Source organism: Ananas comosus, linkage group 17 (assembly GCF_001540865.1).
Source record: "Ananas comosus cultivar F153 linkage group 17, ASM154086v1, whole genome shotgun sequence".
In the NCBI taxonomy this organism is placed as follows: Eukaryota; Viridiplantae; Streptophyta; class Magnoliopsida; order Poales; family Bromeliaceae; genus Ananas; species Ananas comosus.
Genome location: NC_033637.1, coordinates 3,706,631 through 3,718,335, shown reverse-complemented (window position 1 = coordinate 3,718,335; position 11,705 = coordinate 3,706,631). Strand labels below are relative to the sequence as shown.

The 11,705-nt window shown below is 36.0% G+C and overlaps 1 protein-coding gene across 2 annotated transcripts; it reads left to right on the top strand.

Moving 5' to 3' along the window:
• LOC109723177 (cleavage and polyadenylation specificity factor subunit 6) lies at positions 568–6,460 on the top strand. 2 transcript variants are annotated; one of them, XR_002219635.1, is made up of 3 exons: positions 568–800; positions 1,111–2,997; positions 5,902–6,460. XR_002219635.1 is itself a non-coding variant. In XM_020251452.1 (2 exons), exon 2 carries the CDS (start codon positions 1,124–1,126, stop codon positions 2,930–2,932), a length of 1,809 nt encoding a protein of 602 aa, XP_020107041.1. In that variant the 5' UTR covers positions 568–800; positions 1,111–1,123; the 3' UTR covers positions 2,933–3,330. The 2 variants fall into 2 exon arrangements, 1 of the variants encoding a protein (XP_020107041.1); XM_020251452.1 differs by lacking the exon at positions 5,902–6,460 and having other exon boundaries at positions 1,111–3,330.

Genomic DNA, 11,705 nt, shown 5'->3' with positions numbered 1-11,705 from the left:
TACCTAACACGTTAGAATTTTTTCACCCAAAAAGAAATAATAAAGCATGGGTGATTTTTTGTGTTTTGTGAAAATTATTGGGATATATGAACTTTTTTTCTTTTTTTTTTTCGTGTGTGTGTGTGTGTGTGTGTTTACTGGTTCATTAATTTTAATGAATTTCAAATTTAACTTTAAAATACCTTTAGTAAAAAATAATTAAGGACGGAGAAGCATCAAGAAGAAAAAAAAAAAAGCTAAGGGGCCTATTTCAAGACAACCCATAGGTGAGGGCTCTGGTAGCATTTTTACCATTTTTTATCCTCACGTTTATCGACAACAATAAAACACGTCATTTTCACGAAGCTGGTTTAAACCAATCGATTCGCAACACATTTGAACCAACCAAAACAACCAATCACCCAACAAGAGCCCAAACCCAAGCTCAAAACCCAACACGCCATTGGCCGAAGCCACCCGGTCCACCCGGTCCGGTCCAATCAAAAACCTTTTCTTTGTTTCCCGTGCACCCGGTCTACGCTCCTCCGTGTTGACTCCCCCTACCCCCCTTAAAAAAAAAAAAAAATGTCCCTCTTCTTCTTCTTCTTCTTCTTCTTCTTCATACCATCGTCTCTTTTCCTCCATTTCTCTCCTACATTCAGAGTTGAACTGGTTCTTGCAGAAACAGTTTAGGAGTAGATCCCCTTCTTTTTCCCCCTAAAGAAGCCCCAACGAGGGGAAGTGCTTTTTGGCTCAGAGCGTAGAAGGGTGGATACACTACGAAACAGGAGCCGCCCACAAAGAAAACTCTAGAGGGAGAGGTGATTAAATCCAACTTTTTAAAGTGGCTAAGGGACCATTAATGCCCCCTTTATCTATTTAGCTTTTGGGATTATGGTTTTTTTTTTTTTTTTGTGGTTTTTCGGTGTTGAATTTGGAATTTAAATGCATCCTTACTATCCAAAATTTGATTTTTGACCTTTGGGCAAGTTTGTTGGGTTCTGCCTATGTTCAAGCTCAGTAAATGAACAAGCTTTTTGATTGCTTACCAAATTTGTTTAATTAATTGAGCAGTAATTGTTTTTTTTTTTCTTTATTAGATTTTATGTTTCCATTTTTGATCTGATTTAGAGTTGAGCATTGGATGGATCCCATGACGGAAGAGCAGTTGGATTATGAGGAGGATGATTTTGGGGGTAATCAGAGGCTTCGCCACTATGGCGGCGGCGGCGGCGGCGGCGCCATCCCCGCCATCGCGGAAGAGGATATGATGGGGGATGATGATGAATTCGACGATCTCTACAGCGATGTGAACGTCGGCGAGGGTTTTATGCAGACCATGAAGCAAAAGTCCGAACCGCCGAAGCCGTATGGTAATGGAGTGGAAGATAAGGAGGTGAATTCTAGCTATGGGCAGCAAGAAACTGATCAGAGACCTAGTGTGTTTCTCAATCTGAAGGGTTCGGCAGAGCGCGGCGGGGATTACCCGGAGGAAATTCCCCCAAAAAGTAACATGGTGCCGGAGATTGCACCAAAGAACAGTCTGGTAAATGCCGGAACTCATTCCGGAATCGGAATGGAAGCCAAGTTTGCTGCTGGGCCTTCGGTGCTCCCTCCAGAATCCAGAAATCCGCCGCTTATGCCGCCTGCGCAGCCTCCGCTGCCTCCTCCGAGTGATAACCATCTTGCGATGAATGACGGCGTGAGACAGGAGATGAGCTCTATGGATAACAACGGCCCGACGACACTCTTTGTTGGGGAGCTCCACTGGTGGACCACCGATTCCGACCTTGAGAGTATTCTGATGCAGTTCGGGAGGGTGAAAGAGATCAAGTTCTTTGACGAGAGGGCGAGCGGGAAGTCGAAGGGCTACTGCCAGGTTGAGTTCTATGAGGCGGCGGCCGCGGCCGCTTGCAAGGAAGGAATGAACGGCCACGCGTTCAACGGGCGGCCGTGCGTGGTGGCGTTTGCGTCGCCGCAGTCCTTGAAGCAGATGAACACGACTTATATGAATAAAAACCAAGGCCAAGCACAGGGGAGGAGGCAAATGAGTGATGGTATGGGTAGAGGTGGCGGAATGAGTAATCAGGGCAATGATGGTGGTGGACGAAACTTCGGTAAGGCCGGATGGGGCCGAGGTGGGCAGGGCTTTATGAACAGAGGCCCGAATGGCGGTGCTGGTGGGCAGATGAGGGGAAGGGGGTTCATGGGTGCGAAGGGAATAATAGGGGGTGCAGGTGGAGGAGCTGGGGTCGGTATCTCGGCAGGGCCGTATGGGCACGGCCTAGCTGGGCCCGCGATGGGGGGTCCTGCCGGTGGGTTTATGCACCCGCAGAGTCTAATGGGTGCGGCATTTGACCCAACCTTCATGGGTCGAGGAGGTCCTTTCGGTGCATTTCCCGCTCCGGCTTTTCCTGGGATGATTCCTCCATTTCAAGCTGTCAATCCTGTCGGGCTTCCTGGAGTCGCACCTCATGTGAACCCGGCATTTTTCAACCGTGGAATGGCTGGAAATGGAATGGGAATGATGAGCAGCGGCGGAATGGAAGGACCGCCGATGGGGATGTGGAATGACTCAAGCATGGGTGGTGATGATGGCGATGATGTTGCTTCTGAATATGGCTATGGGGAAATGAACAATGAGAGAGGTGGGAGATCGAATGCCTCTAGGGAGAAGGAGAAAGTTCCAGACCGTGACTGGTCGGGGAATCCTGAGAGGAGGCATCGTGACGAGAGGGAGCAAGATTCAGATAGGTATGATAGAGAGCGGTACAAAGAGGAGAGAGATGGGCACAGGGACTACAGGCAGAGAGAGTGGGACTTGGATAACGGAGATGACCTGGGGAGGGGGCAGTCCTCTTCAAGGTCTCGAAGCAAGTCAAGGGTGTCGCATGGAGAAGATTATAGATCGCGCTCTAGGGATGTAGAGTATGGAAAGAGACGTCGCGAGTGAAAATATATATCTTGCATAGAAGTCGATCGCAGCTGATGCCTCTTCGTTGGCCTCAGATTGACAAAGTAAGTTAATGCCAGTATTGAAGGAAAGACTGCTACTCCTGCATAACATAAGACAAACTATTTGTGGCGCTTTTAATATTTATGTGCTTGAAACAGCTAGTAATACTTGTTTGCATTTTAAACTTTTAGAAACTGGCAGTGAATCAGCTATCACTGAGGCTGATCACATCCCTATATCGTGAACAATTACTATAAACACACGACTAAAAGACATTTATGAGCTCTTTAGTTGATGATATTGGTTATGCTGCTATTGTACATACCATTTGTTTTCTTTTCTTCTCTGTGTTCTTTTTGTTGTTTTGTTTGATAAGTAGCTTATGACAGTCTAAAGTTGGTATTCCTTGTAGTTTCTTACTGGTGAGAAATTCTGCCTGTACACAGTTTAAATGCTGAAATATTCAATAGTATACATGGAGGTGTCTATTTAATACCTCCTCCATTGTGTGAGTATATTTTATCATTCTTTGTTTTGTTGAGAGATAAGATGTTTCTCTGCATTAATTGTTGGATTGCATTGCATTAGTATTTTTCTAGTCCTTATCTGAACAGTTATTTTTTTCTTGGTATTATTTCTGTTTGCTTCAGCGAGAAGCGATAATTTCACTTTGTAAGTTTAAATGGTTCAACACGTAGTACTGTAGGAAATAGTTATGGGACCCTATGTCATTGATTCTTCATATTGGGTTTGATCGGAAGCCATTAAGTCATGAAATAATTGTTGAGGAAAGTTGTATGTGGTTCTTAGGAAATGCTTGGAAAATGCACAGAAATTCAATCCTTCTTCTGGGAAAACCTTAACTGACCCAAAATTAGGTGTCTACCCTTCTGTGAACTGATGCATGAAAGATTTGAGTACTGTCATAAAATTCTTTGTGGTTTCAAATGATAAGGGATTTATGAACCAAATTAATGCTGCTCCGTATTTTGTTTTTGGAAAATTTTATGGTCATAAAATTTAGAGTGGGAGTCTATCAGTTATGTACATGTTGTTATGTTTCATAAGTAGAATACTATCAAAACCTGCCACTTCAATGTCTCATACTGAAATAATTATTTATTTTTGTATTCCCTTCCTTCTGCTAGCTAGTGTTTCATCTTTTCTCAACTATATACTTACTGTAATTCATCCTAATGCATGCCCTTTGACAATTGCTTTTTTTTTGTGACAAGGGACGGCAACCTTTTTTTCTAATCTATTTATGGTAAAGTTCTTCTCGAAGTGGTCATTAGTAAGCCAGGGAACTGATTGCCCCAAAACCTAGAAAGTAGAGATGGGAGAGTCAGTTTGCTTGCTCAGAACCAGGATAGGTGGTGAAAGGCCCACTTAATTACTATTAAGTGCCATCCATTACACTTCCCCCGGTTTAATCATTCTCAACTCTGTTGGGCCATTGAAAAACAACAGACTAATTCAGCGCAAATCTGTAGTATTTCTTCTTCAAATACTATATTAAGTCATAAGCATAATTTTTTTTTTTTGCATCAACGAAATTAATAGCTAATTTTGAGGAAGTCTGAGTTTTCCCAGCATGTAACTAAATATTGTATTGTTTCGCATTTTGTTATAATTAGTAAGAATTTCATCATTTGAGTGAGAAAGATTATATAAGCGCATGTATTAATGGTTATAACAGACTCTGAGGAAAGAGATTTAAACTCTCTGCAAAGTTGGCATAGGATTTTTATGACAGTGTTACAGTTAGCTATTCTATATGTGGGATGCAAGCGGCAAAACCTGTGAGACAATAGAACAGTTGTTGCTAGTATCCGTCATTCATGCATTTAGTCTTTAATCTTACATTTGTGAACTGTCTTCCCTAGTAACCTCTTATCACTCTCACAAGATTATGGTGACTTGATTTCATTTTTTTCCTTTTTAGAACTCTATTAGGTCATGCTTTTTAGGTGTATGTACGGCAATTATATCCCATTCCTGTTGCTTCTTTTTAGGTGATACTCTCGGTGCTCATCTTTTCAGTTCTTTTAATCAAGATTTAATTCTTTCCTTTTTCTTAGCCAAATGAGAACCGGCCTGTCCAACTTCATAAAGCCTCCCTGGCCAGCAATTTTCAGTTTTGACATTCACGTGGATTCTTACGAGTCAATAGACAAAAAATCTCTTTTGTAAAGTATGCTTAGGCTAATATTAAGATGGATTGCAAGCTCAATTGTGAAAAGGGAGATTCATGGAGCTTATCTAAATTAATTGGGGAATAAAGCCTGCTGGTTATTAGTCTTATTTGTTCAGATTTTTGCACTATTACGATTTCTTGTGCTGGCCATGTTGGCTCTGTCTCATGGCTAGTACAATATTAAGAGGAGAACATGTAAATATTCTGACAAGGACTAGTATGTTTGCTATTTGCCAAGGAATTGGACTGTCATTTAGCTAGATGTGGTGATAAGATAGGAAAGTAGGGATATCTTTCGACATGATGGCACCTATACATGCACGTGCGCAAGAGTGTGCACGGGTGGGCTCCTTATTTTAACTTAGGTCTTAAGTTATCATAAAATGGCAGCCATCCTTTTCCCTTTGACAGTATGTTTGGTAGTATCTTTTCCAAAATGCAAGACTAGATTATTTCCTTACTATCAAACTTCCATTTTTGACTATTGGAACTTGTGATCTTTTTGAGTGTCAATATCCTGATTGATGCTGCATCTCTAAGGCTCGCTAGGTCATTCATTCAGAATATGATATAATTGTGCATGAATAGGACTAGAAACCCTAATTCGACGACGTTATGTCATCAATTCTTGACTGCTTTTTTATGTGCAGTTGAAATATATTGTAGCTTTCTTGACTTATCAGAAGATAAACTTTGTTCAGACTTTTTTTCTTTTCTTCTTCTCCTTTTGTTTAAAATTGTAATATGGTTTTTTCCTTTTTATTATCAGTTCACAAGACCAATATGTGAAAAATTAGCGTGTTGGTGACTTTGAAGCACATGATATGGAGAATATTTAATCACATACATTGCTAATTGGAGCATCATATGGGGAGATAACATTCACTTTTGTAGACATGTCCTCCGTTAGTAGGATACGTGATTTTACATTGTAACTGGAAGAAATGTGTTTGTACATAGTCTAACCATAAGCTTTGTATAAATGTTAAGAAAGAAGGGGTATTCAAGTTGTACAGTCTCAAAGTTTGTTCTTACATCTGTTGTATATCTGAATTCCCACTGTACACATCATGCTTATCTTTGCAGCTGAAAAAGGGTATGAGTCAAACTAGATTGTCGAGTCGTCTGGTTTGTACTTGAACTAGTTTGTGTTACCTCCTCTCAATTGAGCATTATACACAATGTAACCTAGTGAATAACCAGGGGTTCGTAACTGAAGGAGAACAGTGAAATCAATCACTTCATGAAACAATCTTCCATTGAGCATGTATTGCAGCTCGCTGTAAGGAATCATCACTTAGTGTGATACTTGGAATGTTGTTTCTTTCCATGAGATTGGTGCTCTAACAAGGATATCCCCTGTCCATCCTGTTGTTTGATTGCTACAAATTTGGAAGCATCTTGTTAAAATTGTTTCAGCCACTTCGCCTATAAAGCCATGCCACAAGTGATTAATTGAATTGTCTGCTTTTGGTTTGGTGTTAGGTGGCATAATGTATCTTTTGTATTTGAAATGGTTCTCCGAAAATGGGCTTTTTTGCTCACTGGATTGCATGTTGTCTTTAGATGCTACGGAGATTGTAGACCTCATAGATGTGATAATTGGGCCCTTGCTTGTTGAAGTTTGTTATCAATGTTTCTTTTTTGTTTGTCTTTTGTATGTGTAGTTGGTTTTTTTCCATTTTTTTTTTGGTTCAAACAACAATTAGGATATCTCTGTATTACTAGTTGATGAACTGGAGATTCAAGTTACATTTGTTCATCTGGGATTCTGGATATTCAACTTCGAGGAGTCTTCCTGTCGCTGGAACTCATGCAGCTCAATTACATTCACAAAAGTCTCTTCCATAATCTGTTTAATTTTTTCACCAACATGTTGTAGGTTGTATTCAGTTGCCTGGCTCCCTCTTGCATTTTTCCTGTCTTGTGCTGTTTTCTAAATATTTTCTTCCCTTTCAGAATCTGTGTAATTTCTTGTTACAGCTATTCACATTGTGATCTTATATTCTTACTTGGTATATATTTATTGTCGCTCGTGTACTGGCTTGTGTGTCATGTATATATTTGTAGTTTTGATGTTGTTCCACATTATTTTTGGTTGTTTGTTCCTAGCATCTTAGACTATGCTGTAAATTTGTTTATTTCTTGTTAAAGTTCCAGTTTCCTTATCTTGTATGTATAGCTTTGATTGTTGTCACGTTGTATCTGTGTGGAGTAATTTTGCTGCTGATTCTTATCCCACTCTTACCTTCTCTGCATATATTCTCGAGGATATATACTTTGATTTCTTTTGTTACCACAAAATCGATCTAACAAAAAATGATCCAAAAAAGTAAAGCACCAAATGTAAGAATCAAACTCTAGAGCAAAAATTTAAGTGTCATGATGCGGGAACATGCCTGTTATAAAAAATATATATGTACCAATATATAATAGTATGAAATATTTATTTTTTTAGCAACAAAATACTCAATTGCTTATTATGTATTTTTATCAAATTTTTGAAAGTTCATTGAGAAAATTACTTGTGAGTTTAAAGAATATAGAGTTTTAAACTGTATCATCGGTATGAAGTCTGTATCGTGTCAATATCTTATTGGCATAATACGGCACTGTGGATGTTAGTAATAGTTTAAACTGTATCATCGGTATGAAGTCTATACCGTGTCAATATCTTATTGGTTGACTAGTATCATCATTTTTTATGAAATTTTTATTTTCAGTCATTTATTTTTAGACTACTCGTTGGATAGGTAAATGATGCCGAAAAATTATAAAATTTAGTTTTCAAATATTTTCAATAGTTTAGATCACGTCTAATGGAGCCGATCGTCGATTTAGAAGCCGCATCATTGAAAACAACTTAGTAGCACAAAGGCCTCCGTTGTATTAATAGTATACCAGCCTAGCTCTCTCTCTCTCTATATATATGTATGCTAGTGAAGTTACCCACGCATTGCGGCGGGCTGATGCTTTCACAAAGTAAAAATTTTTAAATTTTTTAAAATTGCCATAAGATATTAATAATAAATATAATATATATTAGCATGAGTAGGTCTTGTGTGCTATTAGGAGCACGGAGGCCTCCGTACTCCTAAGCCGTTTTCGATGATGGAGCTTCCGAATTGACAATCGGCTCCGTTAGACTTAATCTAGCATATTTGAACTATTTAGAAAATAATTTTTGTGATTTTTCGGTATCATTTTCCTAGCAATCGAAAAGGTTCAAAATCAACAATTTTTAATGGTTGATATATCGTTTGCAAGTTTAATGGTGTAGAAGTGTTCAAATTAGATAAAATTTTGATAGAAAATTTTTTATAATATTTACAGCAAGATCAATATGTTTGATCGAAAATTTTCATGTTATATCACCACCTTTTGTAATATTTTTATTTTCAGCCGTTGATTTTGAACACTTTCGATCGTTAGGTAAATGATATCGAAAAGTCACAAAATTTATTTTCTAGATATTTCAAATATGCTAGATCAAGTCTAACAGAGCTGATCGTCGATTCGGAAGCTCCATTATCGAAAACGGCTTAGAAGCACGGAAGACTCCGTGCTCCTAATAGCACACAAGACCTACTCATATTAACATATAGATAAATACAAGCAGCAATAATGTAACAAAATTTACAATTTCAGTAAATAATAAATTATAAAAAAAAATAATGAAAGAAGTAGCAATAAAATTATTACTCCATACGCATCTTAATCGTATTGCCGACATCGGGAAGACGAATCTCCATCTCTACTTCGCCGCCATTGTCGACGTCAAGATCCTTTTTCATCACAGCCACGTTCTTTCCCCTCATTGACTCCAAATCTAGCTCCGCTTTCCCTGTGATGCCGGGCCGTAATCCGCGGAATCCTAATTTCAGTCCACATACAATTTAAAAATAGGAAGAAAAAAGAATTAAAAAACTTACAAAATATGAACTTTTCTTATGCGTCAAAAAAAAATGAGAAAAAAAGAGTACACAAAAATATTATTTTACTTATTTTTTCTCATGAAAGCAATTTGTTTATATGAAATTCAACCATGTGACTGCATTAATTGAGAGGTAAGCAGGTAGGAAGACGAAGCATCATGTAGAAATGGGGTGAGAAAACAAAGTATCGAAAAGTGAGAAAAGAGGAGAATGTAAGGATGAAGGAGGGACTGCCACGTGGCAAACTTCATGAAAAATAATGTATAGTTATAGATAGATTATAGATTACAGATTATAGATATAGATATAGATATATATAGAGGTATAGATGAGTTAAAAAAATAACTTACCCATTATTCAGATTATTTTTCCTGAGAAACTGGGCCAATTTGATATATTTATAAAAGTTTAGAAGCAAAAATAATCTGAATAATGGGTAAGTTATTTTTTTAACTCATCTATACCTCTATATATATCTATATCTATANAGATGAGTTAAAAAAATAACTTACCCATTATTCAGATTATTTTTCCTGAGAAACTGGGCCAATTTGATATATTTATAAAAGTTTAGAAGCAAAAAGTTTATTTAAATGATTAATTACATGTAACATCTCCTTATAAATGTATCGAATAGCTAGTAAATATATCTCTATAAAGTTCAATTTTTCACATTTATTTCAAATATACCCTATTGGTAGGATCCGTTAGAAAATATAATTAACTAGATAAAATATTTTTTAATAATAATATGTGAATAAAGTGAGAAAGCACAGTAATGATATTTGAAGTTTTCCCATTACATTTAATTGTTTTTTATGCATTAGAATAAAGATGATATATTTTTTAAAAAGCTGTATAAAATCCCATGCGCGAGTTACGACGAGAGCCACTGTTGAATTAGTAACTTCACTCATGAAGCACGACATGCGAATAATTTGATAAAGTTTAAAAAATTTAGTTGGAAAAAAATTAACAGTTTAGAAAATTATTTATAAAAGTACCAAAATTTAAGCAGTCTTTGCAAATTCATCCAAAACAATCTATATATCTTTGAATGGAATTAGATTACAAATAAACAAGAGAAATTTCAAAGTATTATTAAATAGCTTATTTTAAAAGATTATGAACTTTTTCCTTGGGAGCTATATATTTAAGCTCTCGAAGATTATTTGTTAAATAAAAAGAAATATAAAATATCATTCTCCACAAGTCTAAGATTTTGGAGAATTAATAACGGTTATTTTATTTAACTTAACATGGTATCGAAACAACAGATCCTGAGTTCGAGTCATACTAGATTTCTAATATAATTAATTTTCTTTCATAAACAAGTCCAGACAGTGGTCTACCAGAAAGCCTCGAGCTCAAATATTAGGGAAAGTGTTAAATATAAAAAAATATAAATATAAAAAAAATTTCGAGTCCAGACGTGGACGTGGGGAAGAGTGGTAAATATAAAAATATAAAACAAGGTTAGATAGAAGAGAAAGTGTTAAATATAAAAATATAAAAATATTTATAAAAGCACCAAAATAGTTATTAGAGGAGTTTATGTACTCACTTGATCCATTCGGTTGTCGTTAAATTATAGAAATTTTTTTTGTAAATATCTATATTTTCACTTTTACTCTCCGACTTTTAAAAATCTATATTTTGCCTTTTTAAAATTTCAGAAATATTTTTAGTGAGGTACGGCATTAAAGGAGAGGGCAAAACAACCAAATTACCATAATTTTTTCTATAATAAAAATATAATTTTTTAATATATTTCTGTCATTTTTTAAGTTAATTTTTATATAAATTATAAAAAATTGACGGAATAATAATGAAACTCTAACGGAGGGGGACTAAATGTAATAACTTAAAATATTAAGTGTGTAAAATATAAATTTTTTAAAATTAAAATAAAAAATAAAAAATAAATATTTATAAGGCGGTTTTCTCTGATTTAGCCTTTAATTTTTAAATTTCTACATTAAAAATCGTCTTCGTTTCGCACTTGTTTTAATTAGCGGAGTTTTATTTTTTAATAATTATTTCATGTGTCAATAATCGTGTGGTCTATGAGGTTTGTCACTTTCCTCGTGGACCACGTGAGAACGCCCATGGTGGACTCGTGAGCCGCAATGATTTTTCATTTTCCGCTTTTAACAAACTTTCACATTGAAAACCACTTTAGCGCGCAATGTTCAAATTAAAAGAAAATTTCAATAAACTAGAATTTAAATAAAAAATTATTTTTTTATTATTGTTTATTGGCTAAATTACATAAAACTTCTCTGTCAAAACCCGATTTTTACTTTTCTCTTGTCATTTAAAAATCTATATTTTGCCTCATTGTAAAATGAAAAATGTTCCATTAAAGTTGAATGAATGATATTGCTAGTATGTGATTGTAATTGTATTAATAGGGACCGACATTTTGAAAAATAAAAAAATTTTAAAACTCTCTCTTTTATAAGTAGTATATACATATATATATATAGTTGGGCTGGAATACTGTTTATAGTATTTGCTCTTTTTTGCTATCAAGTTTTTAATCATAAGATGAGCAATTGTAGGGTTGAGTGATTTTCACTGTGTTATATTATTTAATTCAATAGTTAGAAATGATTAAAGGAATTGATCCAAAGGC